The 16,088-nt window shown below is 47.8% G+C and overlaps 1 protein-coding gene across 1 annotated transcript; it reads left to right on the top strand.

Moving 5' to 3' along the window:
* Window positions 1–11,555: 11,555 nt before the first annotated feature.
* Window positions 11,556–12,530, top strand: LOC142290073 (olfactory receptor 1E16-like). The gene has a single exon (XM_075334014.1). The coding sequence runs from the start codon at window positions 11,562–11,564 to the stop codon at window positions 12,528–12,530; it is 969 nt and encodes a 322-aa protein (XP_075190129.1). The 5' UTR covers window positions 11,556–11,561.
* The last annotated feature ends 3,558 nt before the right edge of the window (window positions 12,531–16,088 follow it).

Below are 16,088 nucleotides of genomic sequence, written 5' to 3'. Positions count from 1 at the left end.
AAGCACAAGAGGTAACAAAGTTCCGGGTTCAGGAGTTAGTTGGTTGAGCGTTCTGGTCAAGGACGTGCTTGATATAGTGGAGGTGGTGTGAAGCAAATAGTACAGAAACAGCAAGAAATTGTTAAAGGGAACCTGTTGGAGCGACATTGGTCACATTGTAAGGCAATTTGACAAAACCTGTGGGAAAGAAGCCAAACAAGCAGTGAGTCCATTGTTGGCCAGTATTGGAGGACCCGGTGAAGTGAGGGTGATGCCCAGGTAAGAACACAAGGACGAGTGATGCGGCTCTAGGAACGACCTCACAGGGGATCGCTGACAATGGCTCTGAGTGCAGGATTCTCTATTGTCCCATGGGTCCCGATGCCATAGAGAAGGAGGGCCAATTTAGCTGGCCTGGCTAAAAGACTGTTCACACATAAAGTGGCACCACTAAAAACCGCAATAATTGTGCCATATAATGTGCTGCCTGCTGTGTCCTGTGCTCAAGTATTGTGCCAAGGAAAGAGTACTTTGCTGTTATCAACATGTCTGTCATCTTTATCTGGAAGTCCAATGGACCTGGTGAGGAGCGTAATGGGACCAGCCTTATGTTACTCAAATTATCAACACTAGTAATACAAACACCCATAAACCACAATTTTCTGTAGCATGGCAGGGTGTAGGACAGTTAACGCTCACTTATCGCTGTGAAGATGTAATTTACCCTCTCACTGTATATGCTGTACAGATTCCTATTTCAAGCTGGGTTCATTGTCTTATTTGAACTACTTCTGTGTACATTTCTATTGTTGTAGGTAATCACCCCCCTAAAATGCAAGGTTATATCCTCTTGAGGCACTTCCATCCCTGGGAGTAGGGGGAGGTGGGCCTAGAGTCCAACTAGTGTAAACTCTGCTTACCTGGGAGATTCAGGCAGAGTGAGCTGAAACTTGAAGGGAGCAGGAGCTCCAGCCTGTGTGGCTGTGGACACGGACGGAGCTAGGCCTGTGTGGCGGCCCGTGGGATTGTGTGGAACTCTTTAGACTACTGTAAGGACGATTGCTTTGTAATCCGGTCCGAGGATTGTCGGGAAGGGCCCCCGAATCTGTTTTACGTGGACTTATCGTGTGCTGTTCTTGCATTCCTGTTAATAAACCTGTTGGATCGTCCCTCGGCCTCGTCCATCCTTTGCTCTGTTGTACACCCCCGTCACAAACTGGTTGGCAGCGGCGGGATCAGAGCAGAAGAAATGGAGGACAACAGCCAATCGACGTCTGAAACCAGAACCTCAGGATACAGGAACTGGACTGTGGCGAGTCTACAAACAAAGGCCCGTGAATTAGGTGTCGGCTACAAAGGACTCTCTAAGGAGCAACTAATTGAGGCATTGGAACACGCTTGCCTGCAAGATGGCACCGAGGAACAATTTCCACAGCAAGGGGAGCAAAGACGGGAGCCGGAGGTGAATACCCAAAAAAGTCAATGGGTTGTGTGGTACAAGGAAAAGATGGCACTGCTTGGAGATGAGGCCACCATAGAAGATAAGAGGGAGGCCATGCGTGGAGCTGAAGAGAAGGAGCGCAGGATGGAGGAGATGGCATTGCTGGATAAGCAGCTCGCTGTGGAAGCCGCGAGAGGTTCCAGACAGACTGTAACCCCAGCACCCATCATGAGGGAACTTCCCAGAGTGTCCCGCAAAGACTTCAAGCAGTTTAATGAGGCTGCTGGTGACATTGAGGGCTTCTTCCAGGACTTTGAGCATCAGTGTCGATTAATGGAAGTCCCAGAAAGGGAGCGCGTCCGGCATCTGGTTGGGCTCTTAGAGGGTGGAGCTGCTGCAGCCTATAGAGCTATGGACCATCGGTGGAACTGTGAGTATGCGGATATTAAACAGACTATTCTAGAACATTATGCTGTAACGCCAGACACTTACAGGACTCAGTTCCGTACTCTAGCATGTGATGAGGAAGTGTCCTTCAAGATGTATGCCCACAAACTCAAACATCTGTGGCATCGTTGGTTGGAGGCAGAGGAGGCCTTAACCTTGGAGACCGTCCTCCAGGTCCTCCTAAAAGAGCAGTTTTACTTCAAGTGCCCCGCTGAGATCCGGGAATGGGTGCGTGAGAGAAAACCAGCGACAGTGGAGGAAGCTGCTGCTCTAGCTGATGAGGTGCTCACCATCAAGCCTCAGTGGAGGGTTCTGTTGGAGGATGGAGAGACGCCTAACAGCTCCACAACACCGGATGCCCCCAGTTATTCTGTCCCCATTGTTCCCCGTTGCTCTAAGCCACCACATGTTGATACCCGTGTTAATGTGCCTCCAGTTGCTTCTACTGCACTTTCTGGAATACGCCGGGGAGAGGAAGTAACAGAGCGCAGGTGTTATGTTTGTAGGCATCCCGGGCATTTGCAGGCCTCATGCCCAGCCAGGCCATGGAGGAATCATCCTCAAACCCCTACAGCACCTTCAGGTGGGAGCCGGCCTCCAAGTTCCCCTACCCCTTACCCAAGAGGACGCCTTGGATGGAGGGAGACCCAGCTCAGATGCTATCAATGTGGACAGCCAGGGCATCGGCAAGTCTCCTGCCCAGCTGTTCAAATGAGGACTGATCCTGCGCCCAATCGGATTGTTAATTATTTACAGCCCAGCGCCATGGAGGAAGATGTGGCACCGCTATGTGAGGACTGGCCTAGTGACTCAGCCCATGTTGCACCACCAGGAGTTTACGGGGTGCGACCTGCAGTTATGACGACTTCTGCTCATCGAGGTAAGCACTTGCAGGAGGTTGTGCTGGATGGACAGAGACTTGTTGGATTTTGTGACTCGGGTGCTTTCCTCACACTGGCTGATCCCCGAGTGGTTCGGCCTGAGGCAATCCATAGAGGACCTGGGATTGTCATTGAACTGGCTGGTGGACAATGGAGGACTATTCCCACAGCCACTGTGGATCTGAGCTTTGGTTTTGGGGTCAGGCGATGTGTGGTTGGGGTGATGGGTGGTCTGCCTGCAGCTGTTCTCCTGGGCAATGATGTGGGAGAGCTACGATGCCAATTCGTGGCTGCATGAAGCCACATGTAAGTAACGCTCTGCCTGTGTGTACTTAACCAGTGACCTGTAGAGGTCCCTAGTACGTACACAAGTTGGGAGGGGGAGGGATTGTGAAGATGTAATTTACCCTCTCACTGTATATGCTGTACAGATTCCTATTTCAAGCTGGGTTCATTGTCTTATTTGAACTACTTCTGTGTACATTTCTATTGTTGTAGGTAATCACCCCCCTAAAATGCAAGGTTATATCCTCTTGAGGCACTTCCATCCCTGGGAGTAGGGGGAGGTGGGCCTAGAGTCCAACTAGTGTAAACTCTGCTTACCTGGGAGATTCAGGCAGAGTGAGCTGAAACTTGAAGGGAGCAGGAGCTCCAGCCTGTGTGGCTGTGGACACGGACGGAGCTAGGCCTGTGTGGCGGCCCGTGGGATTGTGTGGAACTCTTTAGACTACTGTAAGGACGATTGCTTTGTAATCCGGTCCGAGGATTGTCGGGAAGGGCCCCCAAATCTGTTTTACGTGGACTTATCGTGTGCTGTTCTTGCATTCCTGTTAATAAACCTGTTGGATCGTCCCTCGGCCTCGTCCATCCTTTGCTCTGTTGTACACCCCCGTCACAAACTGGTTGGCAGCGGCGGGATCAGAGCAGAAGAAATGGAGGACAACAGCCAATCGACGTCTGAAACCAGAACCTCAGGATACAGGAACTGGACTGTGGCGAGTCTACAAACAAAGGCCCGTGAATTAGGTGTCGGCTACAAAGGACTCTCTAAGGAGCAACTAATTGAGGCATTGGAACACGCTTGCCTGCAAGATGGCACCGAGGAACAATTTCCACAGCAAGGGGAGCAAAGACGGGAGCCGGAGGTGAATACCCAAAAAAGTCAATGGGTTGTGTGGTACAAGGAAAAGATGGCACTGCTTGGAGATGAGGCCACCATAGAAGATAAGAGGGAGGCCATGCGTGGAGCTGAAGAGAAGGAGCGCAGGATGGAGGAGATGGCATTGCTGGATAAGCAGCTCGCTGTGGAAGCCGCGAGAGGTTCCAGACAGACTGTAACCCCAGCACCCATCATGAGGGAACTTCCCAGAGTGTCCCGCAAAGACTTCAAGCAGTTTAATGAGGCTGCTGGTGACATTGAGGGCTTCTTCCAGGACTTTGAGCATCAGTGTCGATTAATGGAAGTCCCAGAAAGGGAGCGCGTCTGGCATCTGGTTGGGCTCTTAGAGGGTGGAGCTGCTGCAGCCTATAGAGCTATGGACCATCGGTGGAACTGTGAGTATGCGGATATTAAACAGACTATTCTAGAACATTATGCTGTAACGCCAGACACTTACAGGACTCAGTTCCGTACTCTAGCATGTGATGAGGAAGTGTCCTTCAAGATGTATGCCCACAAACTCAAACATCTGTGGCATCGTTGGTTGGAGGCAGAGGAGGCCTTAACCTTGGAGACCGTCCTCCAGGTCCTCCTAAAAGAGCAGTTTTACTTCAAGTGCCCCGCTGAGATCCGGGAATGGGTGCGTGAGAGAAAACCAGCGACAGTGGAGGAAGCTGCTGCTCTAGCTGATGAGGTGCTCACCATCAAGCCTCAGTGGAGGGTTCTGTTGGAGGATGGAGAGACGCCTAACAGCTCCACAACACCGGATGCCCCCAGTTATTCTGTCCCCATTGTTCCCCGTTGCTCTAAGCCACCACATGTTGATACCCGTGTTAATGTGCCTCCAGTTGCTTCTACTGCACTTTCTGGAATACGCCGGGGAGAGGAAGTAACAGAGCGCAGGTGTTATGTTTGTAGGCATCCCGGGCATTTGCAGGCCTCATGCCCAGCCAGGCCATGGAGGAATCATCCTCAAACCCCTACAGCACCTTCAGGTGGGAGCCGGCCTCCAAGTTCCCCTACCCCTTACCCAAGAGGACGCCTTGGATGGAGGGAGACCCAGCTCAGATGCTATCAATGTGGACAGCCAGGGCATCGGCAAGTCTCCTGCCCAGCTGTTCAAATGAGGACTGATCCTGCGCCCAATCGGATTGTTAATTATTTACAGCCCAGCGCCATGGAGGAAGATGTGGCACCGCTATGTGAGGACTGGCCTAGTGACTCAGCCCATGTTGCACCACCAGGAGTTTACGGGGTGCGACCTGCAGTTATGACGACTTCTGCTCATCGAGGTAAGCACTTGCAGGAGGTTGTGCTGGATGGACAGAGACTTGTTGGATTTTGTGACTCGGGTGCTTTCCTCACACTGGCTGATCCCCGAGTGGTTCGGCCTGAGGCAATCCATAGAGGACCTGGGATTGTCATTGAACTGGCTGGTGGACAATGGAGGACTATTCCCACAGCCACTGTGGATCTGAGCTTTGGTTTTGGGGTCAGGCGATGTGTGGTTGGGGTGATGGGTGGTCTGCCTGCAGCTGTTCTCCTGGGCAATGATGTGGGAGAGCTACGATGCCAATTCGTGGCTGCATGAAGCCACATGTAAGTAACGCTCTGCCTGTGTGTACTTAACCAGTGACCTGTAGAGGTCCCTAGTACGTACACAAGTTGGGAGGGGGAGGGATTGTGAAGATGTAATTTACCCTCTCACTGTATATGCTGTACAGATTCCTATTTCAAGCTGGGTTCATTGTCTTATTTGAACTACTTCTGTGTACATTTCTATTGTTGTAGGTAATCACCCCCCTAAAATGCAAGGTTATATCCTCTTGAGGCACTTCCATCCCTGGGAGTAGGGGGAGGTGGGCCTAGAGTCCAACTAGTGTAAACTCTGCTTACCTGGGAGATTCAGGCAGAGTGAGCTGAAACTTGAAGGGAGCAGGAGCTCCAGCCTGTGTGGCTGTGGACACGGACGGAGCTAGGCCTGTGTGGCGGCCCGTGGGATTGTGTGGAACTCTTTGGACTACTGTAAGGACGATTGCTTTGTAATCCGGTCCGAGGATTGTCGGGAAGGGCCCCCGAATCTGTTTTACGTGGACTTATCGTGTGCTGTTCTTGCATTCCTGTTAATAAACCTGTTGGATCGTCCCTCGGCCTCGTCCATCCTTTGCTCTGTTGTACACCCCCGTCACAATCGCTACCACCTCAGGTACATTTACATGTCCCTGCACTGCTCCACTGCCTCCTCCCGGCACGGACGCCAACATGCTCAGCCGCCAACTATGTCATCCTCACGCTTTTCTCCTGCTTCATCTGGGGAGTTCTCTTGGCCTCAGGTCTCCAGGCTCCTGGTTTGTGCACGTCGTATCACACGCACGCTCCCCGCCTCTTAAAGGTGGCTTTACACACTGCAACATCGCAAACGACATCGCTGTAACGTCACCGGTTTTGTGACGTTACAGCGACCTCCCCAGCGACATTGCAGTGTGTGAAACCTATCAACGACCTGGCCCCTGCTGTGAAGTTGTGATCGCTACAAATCGTTCAGGACCATTCCTAGGTCCTTTGTTTCCCGCTGTGCAGCATGATCGCTAGAAAGTTTCAGCGTGTAAAGGGGACTTTACAGCGACTTCCCTTTCAAAAAGCTGCTTTACAACGTCCCCAACAACCAGCTAGGTCGCTCTGCAGGTCCGGATCGCTGTTGCGTCGTTGGCCAGGTTTGCCTGTTTGACAGCTCACCAGAGACTTTGTAGCGATCCCGGCCAGGTTGGGATCGCTGGTGGGATCGCTAGAAAGTTTCAGTGTGTAAACTCAGCTTTAAAAGACAGTGTGCCCACCCTAATGTGTCTCCAGCCTGTGGCTGGGAGTCTCTGAGTAATTAAAGTAAAATTCCTGAGCAGTTTGGTTCCTAGGTTGCCTTGTTCCCACTATCATAAGAGTTTCTTATTTGCTGTTCCAACTCCGTTCTGCCGGCCTCCAGTACCAACTCCTGCTAGTTGCTCCAACTGTGTCTTGCCGGCCTCCTGTACTGACTCCTGCTAGTTGCTCCAACTGTGTCTTGCCGGCCTCCTGTACTGACTCCTGCTAGTTGCTCGGACCCTGTCCTGCCGGCCTCCAGTACCAAATCCAACTAGTTGCTCCAACTGTGTCTTGCCGGCCTCCAGTGCCGACTCCTGCTAGTTGCTCCAACTGTGTCTTGCCGGCCTCCTGTACTGACTCCTGCTAGTTGCTCTGATTCTGTCCTGCCGGCCTCCAGTACCAAATCCAACTAGTTGCTCCAACTGTGTCTTGCCGGCCTCCAGTGCCGACTCCTGCTAGTTGCTCCAACTCCATCCTGCTGGCCTCCAGTGTGGACTCCTGCTAGTTACTCCGACTCCGTCCTGCCAGCCTCCAGTACCAAATCCTGCTAGTTGCTCCAACTCCATCCTGCTGGCCTCCAGTGCCGACTCCTGCTAGTTGCTCTGACTCCGTCCTGCCGGCCTCCAGTACCAAATCCAGCTAATTGCTCCAACTCCGTCCTGCCGGCCTCCAGTGCCGACTCCTGCTAGCTGCTCCGACTCTGTCCTGCCGGCCTCAGTACCGACTCCTGTCTGCTGTTCCAACTTTGACCTGCTTGTCCTCCAACTGTGTCTTGCCGGCCTCTAGTACCGACTCCTGCTAGGTGATCCGATTCTGTCCTGCCGGCCTCCAGTACCAAATCCTGCTAGTTGCTCCGACTCCGTCCTGCCGGCCTCCAGTGCCGACTCCTGCTAGTTCCTCTGACTTCGTCCTGTTGGCCTCCAGTACCGACTCCTGTCTGCTGTTCCAACTTTGACCTGCTTGTCCTCCAGTACTTGACCTTCCTGTCAGCTGCTGCAGTATCGGGGACTGCCCTGGATTGGTACCTGGTGTATATCAGCCGCCCAGGCTCTCCTCACCATCAGTGGATCCGGTGAATACCCGGTAGACACTTAGTCATGCCCCTTCAGAGTAAGTCCAGTCCGTGATGCAGTGGGTCCACACCTGCCACTGAAACAGTGTACAATTTCTTTGAGCCGTGCACAGTCTGACCTTGTGATAAATGTGTTGAGACATCCACTTTTGCGAAAATTGCATTTGTTGTTTATGTCAATATATTGCATATATAAAAAGCCATGGGAGATCAAGACAACAGCGGACAGAACAATATTTGGGCTTATTAACCCCTTATAACTCAACATAGGGTGCCACCTTGTATCTATCAGGGACCCTCCAGTAATTGAGCTGTAGCTCTTTGTTTTTTTTACAATTAATTAAAAGCTTTTATTATATAGACATTAAATTTGTAACTAAGCAAAAGCAAGAAGACCATACAAATAGTAATCCAATGACATTGACTGGTGCCAATGTTATGGGATTACTGTTGGTATGGTCTTCTTGCTTTCGCTTAGTTACAATTGTATGTATATCTAATTAAACCTTGTCATTTTATTCGGATTTTTTTCACTTTTTAATCGCATTTGGTCAAACATCTTTTTTGCGAATTCTCTGAGCATTGCACAATCTGACCTTGGGATAAATTTGCTGGAGCATCCACTCACCGGAGAATTGTCATTTGTCTCAACTTGTGCAATAATGTTATTTCAAATCACCTGGAAATCGCCTTCCATCTTTCCTCATTTGCTTCTCTAAGCTCATTGCTGATTTTTTTTCCTCCTTTACATTGTACTAACCGAAACCTGAGTGCTCGAGACCAGCAAATTGCCCAAAACTTCTGCTTTTGTATAGGTAGTCACACTTCCTGATAAGCAATTGATCAACAGCTTCTACTTTATTATATTAAATCCTAAGGGAGCAGTAAAGGTGTACTTTTTTATTTGCACATATTGTTTCTGTAATTTGGGCCAGAATTTGTAACTAAATAATGCCACAGTGTACATTTTTTTGCTTTTTTATGTTCATTTGAAGTTGTATTTGCTTAACTTTAAGTCCTGCTCGGAACCAGATTCTTTTTTTTAATGATTCTTAAAACCATACAATATAAAACAGGGTGTACTTCTGTGACGCCCTGGCAAAACCAGGTTGTCACAGAGGTTATACAAATCTTCCAGGTCCAGGACTCCATCCTCCTTGGCGTTCCAACACAAGACCCACACCCAGATGCACAACACCAGCCAGTAAAGCCTAGTCACCCCCCACGACAATAGGGACACACCAGTGGGCGGGACCAGCCGGATGGGAGCACCCACATAGGGGTCTTGAGGTGTCCTGGGAGGGAAGAAGACAGTCTAAGACAGGAGTTGAGTACTGACAGTTGAAGTGAGAGGAGTGGAGTGACAGCGGAGTCAGGGGTTGGGGCCCCTGGACTACCGGACTACTGACTAGGTGGCTGATGGCAAGCAGGACCACAGGCGACAGAGATCCGGTCGCAGAAGACCTTAAGTGGACCGGGGCTGGGTTGTAGCCCGCCGGTGCCAACAGTAGGAATCCGGTCCGGAAGCCGCGCACTGTCACGGTGCCTGAACCCTAGGACGAAGAAGGTTTCAAGCCCCTTGTCAATTGACCAGCCAGGGACAAGGTTTCAGGCCCTGTTCCACAGTACGCCCAGAGAGCAAAACGGAAGCCCAACGCGGGGGATAGGGTGTCCGCCAGAACCCACAGAGATACCAAGGGTCAGATTTTGCGGGCCATAGCTCCCAACATACAAAGTACCGGGAATGGACTTCCCCGTTTCAAGCGGAGTTGTCCCATTGAAGACACAAACACTGAGTGCAGGAGGAAGGGACCCCTGTTTGCTACATCAGGGTGTAGGACCCGAATACACCTGCCGGAGGCAACCGGTCACTGGCAACTTGGTTTATCACTGGACTCTGTGTGCAATTCTTTGGAACTGTGAGTACACTATCCATACCCGGTCCAACCCTGCATGACACACTCCGCGGCCATCACTCCCGTTCATCTGGGCCCCGGGACTACACCTCCCCTACCACTGGAGGGGATTCCACCTTGCTGCCCAACTCCATCAGCCCTGGGCGCCCCATACCAAGGCAACAGCGGTGACACCAACCCTCACCGCAACCCACGAGTGGCGTCACTGACAGACTATTCCCCTGTAAATACCCCCTTCCTACAGTTGTGAGGACGGACGGCTGCACGAGCCCGGGTCCGGCTGCCACTCGAGCCACAATATCGAACCCGGATCCGAGCAGCCCCTTGCAGGGGTCTGGCCCCCGTCCACAACACTTCCAGTAGAAGTATTCACATAGCACCCAAAAGTTGTCCAAAAGGACTCTAAATACAATATGAACTTTTCATGTAAGAATCGAGTTTTTCTTTGATCCGGAGCAAATTTACAACATAAAAATACCACATTTTAATCCTTTTTTGCATTGGATTCAGCAGTTGTAAATATTGTTTTGTCACATTTTATCTGTGGGACACTTAGCTCAATTTATCGTTTGCGCTTTTTTAGGTCATTTTTTTTATCATCTTGTGGTATTTGCTGATATTTTTTGCACCAAATTCATCACAGCAGTGCACATGGTTGATGGACTTTTTATGGGTTTTTTTAGCGCAAAAAGTCACATCTTTATCAAATTGTCAATTGAAAAATTGCTTCAAAATTTCTAGTGTACATAAAGTCACTAGGAGCAGCTGTGACGATCGTCTCCCTGCATGTTGAGACCAGTGGCAGCCTTTGGACTGGAGCCTCTCATCTGGCTCGCTTCATTTAAATGGGTTTCATTTCTCTTGGCACTGAAGTGGTTAAGAGCCAGTTTTTTCTATTGCAGCTTTTCCAGAGCAGTTCCTTGCTGAGTGATCAGCTGCACTTCCTAAGTAGTCACAACCTTCAAGTTTAAATAGTGGTGTATCCCAGCATTCCCTGCTGAAGATACAAAGTCATTTGTGTCCTGGCCGCCTTTGAGGAAGGTTCTATTAGTCAAGTTCCTGTGCTCAGGCAATATCCTTTTGTTTGTTAATTTTTCCCGTTTGTCTTTACTTCCTTGGTGTGTTCTAAGTGCAGCGGTGAGGTCTAGTGAACCCCATCTGCCCCTCACTAGTCAGGGTTACTCTAGGGTATTCCGAGGGTCCCAGGTTCCTGTTTGGCGACAGCTGCAGAGACTGTGTAGGGACTTGTGAGGAGAGGAGGGACAGTTGCATGTGAGGTTAGGAGGTGCCCACCTACGCCTCTTACTAGTGCCAGGGCTCATCGTTGTTTTTGTGTCCCCAATGCCTCCGTTTTCATGTGTTTTTTGTTATGCATCAGACGCACAGAGGCCTGAACACACCCCGCCACGCTTGCGACAGCCGGCAATAGTGACATTAGCAACATTTGCAACAAATTTTGCGCCTTTTTGTAAAGATGCAAATGAAGAATCAGGTTAAAATATCTGCACATTTTGAACACCACCCGCAGTAGAAAACTAAAAGGAAAAAAAAATCAGGCGAACACAGAAAATAAACTAAATGAAAAGATGAATTTGGTGCAAACAAACAATTGCAAAACACCAAAAACTCAAGAAAAAAAAGCTGCAAATCCAATAATGTATTGCGTCCATTGTTTATAAAACACGACTTACTTGTATTTCTATCCTAATTTCTTCCCGACAGAGTATTTATATGACTTAAAACTTAAAAGTCATGCAAATGTTTAATATTTACTTCTAAGTATTTTTCAGAAGGTCGTTTGGGGCTGAAAATGACAAATCAAACTATAATTTCAGAAGTGATTTTAGTTGGATTTCCGGGAATACCAGAAGACATTCACAACCTGGTGTCTACCGCCTTGTTTTTGGTCTACATGATCTCCCTAACTGCCAATGGCACTGTTATTTGCTTGGTCACCTTCAACGCATATCTACATCAACCCATGTACCTGGTGATAGCAAACCTCGCTGCCTCAGATTTGTTATTTGATACCGTTACGTTACCAAAACTCATTGCCCGATATTGGTTTGGATCTTCTTCTATTCACTTCAAAGCTTGTGTCTTCCAAATGTTCTTCGTCCATTATCTGGGAAGTCTGGATTCTTTCCTGCTGATGTTGATGGCTGTGGATCGCTACGTTGCGATTTCCCAGCCTCTGAGATACACATTGATTATTACCAATAAGAAAATTGTGATTATTTGCGCAATTCTCTGGATTTTTGTGGCCACGTCTACAAATGCAACTTCTGCCGTACAAGTTTCAGAAATCGTTTTGTGTAGACCATCATCCAAGATCAACACTTTGTTTTGTACCGTTAGTGCTGTCTCCGCATTATCCTGTACGGACACAACCTTCTTGAGGAGAGTGGCCTTTGTGTTCGCCATGGTGGTGCTTCTGGTACCTTTAGGGCTCATTTTGATTTCCTATATTTTGATCATGGTTGAGATCTTCACATCATCTCGCTCTGAAAATTGGCGTAAAGCCTTTTACACGTGTACGACCCATCTGCTGGTGGTGGCTTTGTATTACGTACCTCGATCCTTTGTCTACATTGTCTCTAACATTGCTTTGATAACACTTAAGTCAGATATCAATGCCCTCCTCCTGTTCCTATACTCTGTTGTCCCACATATGGCCAATCCTGTGATATATTTCCTCAGAACGAAGGAAATCAGGAAGACATTGGAGAAATTTATTCAAAAAGTCAAATACAGGGTTGGCCATGGCTTAGTGTCTTAATACACCTTATGTGATGCTAATCACTAGTTATGGGTAGTACAAGTGGTAGAGTAGTCAGGAAAGCCGGGGTCTGGTAATAAAAGGACATGTATGGAGACAGGGAGTACACAGAGGCGTAATCAGGTCACAATCCAGGGGTCAGAATTCCAGAAAGACACGTAATGGATTCATGGAGAAAACTAAGATGTGGGATGTGGTCAGGTAACGGTCCGAGGCCAAAAGCCAGGAGGTCATGACAGAAACATGGAGTGGGCAGAGAGGAGTGTAACAACAGTCTGGGGTCTGGAAACAAAGATCAGAGAATAGGCAAAAACACAGGCAAACAGCACAACTACAGAACCAGAATGTACAACTGGCAAGGTTCTGGGAAAGCATTCTCAGTAATGAAACAGAGCAATTACCAGAAAGATTAAACACCTGACTAATCAGCACCTCCCAGAACCAGCATGGAAGCCAGCGCTGTCAATCAACCTGCCAGCCAGAAACCCAAGAAAACCCAGCAGAGAATCTCCTAGTGTGCAAGATGCTCTGCACAGACAAATCGTGACACCTTAAATCATTATTACTGCAATGACAAGTTATCCTTTATACATGGAATTGATGATAACTTTCTGTTCTCTGGAAATCTGACTAATGGTAAACCCTGTCATCCTAAAAATTGGGATATAAAGCCCCACCTTGAATGGATTGGAGCAGCACATGAGGACCTCCGATCCATTCAAGATAGGTTAGTATTGCCCAATTTTCCTCTATACCCGTGCATTGCAAATATAAAAATGGCTATTTTGAGTTCATACATTATGTTAAACTATAAGATATTGTTGATATAGACAGAAAATCTGTTCATTGTGACAAAAACCTTGTGATTTATTTAACCCAAATATCTGCTGTTGACTTATGCGATTCTTGAGAGTTTTAAATTGTGTGGGTTTATTGCCCCACTGTCTGATGTTTGCCTTGTTTCTTTGATTCATCTAAACCCAAAGGCCGGCCACTGGAGGGCAAAGGTGAACTAGACCTACAGCACAATAATTTTAAGGCTTGTGCAATATTTGTGCAAGCCACTATTGAAGCTCACAGAAATATGGCAATGACAGAAGCTCCTTGTGAACCTGTATCCGTGGGACGCCCGGTTCAGTGTTGGGACTTACCGGAGTTCTCTGTCTTTGTCGTGCTTCTCCGACTGACGTTCCAGACAGATGATGTTCAAAACTCCTTTGTGATGTAAGTACTTAACCTTTGGATGTTGAATATACAAAAGTGTACGCAGTATCATACTTTTCCTTTAATTTTGTATTTTCTATTAAGCTGTATAATAAAATGACTTAATTGCTATCTTTAAACCCTTCACAACATAGGACGTAATGGTACGTTCTAAATCATGAAGGGGTTATCACTGCAGGCTACTGCGGTGAGCCAGCGGCAATCCCCACACGTCTGCTGATTTGAACAGCAGACATGTGTGCCTCGCAGGCGCATGTGGATCTGCGATCCACCTGCGCCTGTTAACCCCTTAAATCACATTATCAAAATGAGACAGCGTGATATAATTGCATCCCCAGCTGCCGTCGACCCCACACCAGCCGCCGCCGACCTCGCACCAGCTGACGCAGACTCTGCATAGCTGCCGCAGACCCCGCACAGCCTCCACAACAGCAGCCCAGGCGCCGCTGCAGCATTCCCCCAGCCTCCCGAACCCCTTGCCACCACTGCCGGTAAGCTACATTCAGATTATAACACACACCCCTCACTATCCTCCCAAATGTTTGGGAGGAAAAGTGCGTTTTATAATCCGAAAAATACGGTACTTGAAAACGGGGAAAAAATTCCAAATGAGTTGAAATTGTGAAAATAACTCAATTCCACAATTGTTTTTTGGGGTTTTCTTTTACAGTATTCATTGTTTTGTAAAAATGACTTGTCAACATGATTCTCCAGGTCGATACAATTACGGAAATATCAAACTTGTATTTTTTTTTATATTTATATGGTAAAAAAAAAAATGTAAATTCATGAAAAATAAATTTTGCTTGGTGTCCAATTTCCCAGACCGGTAACATTTTCATTTTTCAGATATTTAGACCTTGTTGTCCGATCACTAATTCTGTATAGGGCAATACTACAATACATCGCAGTGGGACTATGGGTGCATGGAACAGCATGTCTAGTGATTCGTGCACTATAAATGTCACTGCCAGAGGTTTACAGCAGCATCTAAGAGGTTAATAGCAGCAGGCAGAGGTCAGATCTGCTCACAGCTTTTGAGGGCAGTTAATGGCTGCTTATGTTACCTGACAAAAAAAGATGTAATCTCAGCAACTCAAGAGCAAGACACAAAATCAAGATATGACGTGATAGTATGTGATATGCGGGAAAGGGTTAAAGGGCATCACAATGACTTATATGGTGGTAGCTATCTCTGCTAGTTTATTTATTTATTTCACTCGCTTATATATTACAATTAATTCCATAGCACTATGAAGACATTATCATACATACTAGTTTTTATGTCTCTGATGAGCGTTAATTTGCATAAAAAGTACTGTTGGACAGCCAATCAACTTTCAGAGATTGCCTGCCATATACGGTAATGCTGTAGCCATGTTGGCTACTGGTATTACTGCGTTTGGTCGGCCGCATCGTGTCATCTGGTCTATATAAGACCCATTGGTGCGATCCTCAATGCACTGTCCTCTGGCAGCAGTTCAGGGAGATGTGATCTAGGAGGGAGAGCTTAGATTAGAGTAGGCAAATAGGCAAGGTTTAGGATACTATTGTAGGACATTATATATTGTACCCTTTCTCCCTGTATTGCGTCTCATGTGGCATTAGATGGTGTTTTTAGCCTGGTTTATCCTAATAAATAATTAAAAACAATGATGTGGGTTCACTCCTATTTGGTAACCAGTCAAGGTAAAGCAGACAGCTGGGGGCTGGTATTATCAACCTTGGAAGATCCAAGGTTATTTTGCTATTCCCATGCAGCCCGCAGCCGCCACAGAATTTTAGATGCGCCAATTCTAGTAGTTTTCTCATCTCTTCCCCATTACCCTAGTATGGTGACAATCAGGGTAATAACATTATGTCAGCTAGCATCAAGCCCAAGGGTTAGGAATTAAGAGGCGTGAATCAGACACCTCCGTTGCAATCCTGGTAAGTGTAAACTAAAAAAAAGCACACAAAATGGCAAAATAGTTTATTTGAATAAAGACGCCCCCACACTATCCCTCGCTCACCAAGGTAATATCAAAAATGTTCCAAGGAAGCTTCGTTGTAGTCCACGATCCCCGAATGAAGCTCTGGCGACTGTGAGTAGCAGTAAACTACAGCAAGTATCGGGGAGTGACTACAACTCTCATCACAGCCGCCGGATGTCACTAAGTGCAGTGTTGAGCTGGCGCCACTGATGAGCATTGTCATCACTACCCAGTGCCTGTGGATAGCTGAACTTTACTGCTATTCACAGCCACCAGAGCTGCATTCCGGGATCCTGGACTAAAATGGATCTTCCTCGGAACATATTTGATAATATATTTGGTGAACAAGGGATAGTGTGGT

Source organism: Anomaloglossus baeobatrachus, chromosome 2, assembly GCF_048569485.1.
Source record: "Anomaloglossus baeobatrachus isolate aAnoBae1 chromosome 2, aAnoBae1.hap1, whole genome shotgun sequence".
Lineage (NCBI taxonomy): Eukaryota > Metazoa > Chordata > Amphibia > Anura > Aromobatidae > Anomaloglossus > Anomaloglossus baeobatrachus.
The sequence above is the reverse complement of the archived record's forward strand: the minus strand, read 5'-3'. Positions and strand labels throughout refer to the sequence as shown.

Coding starts and splice junctions, on each gene's coding strand:
- LOC142290073 (XM_075334014.1), top strand. CDS start 11,562: ATGACAAATCAAACTATAATTTCAGAAGTGATTTTAGTTGGATTTCCG.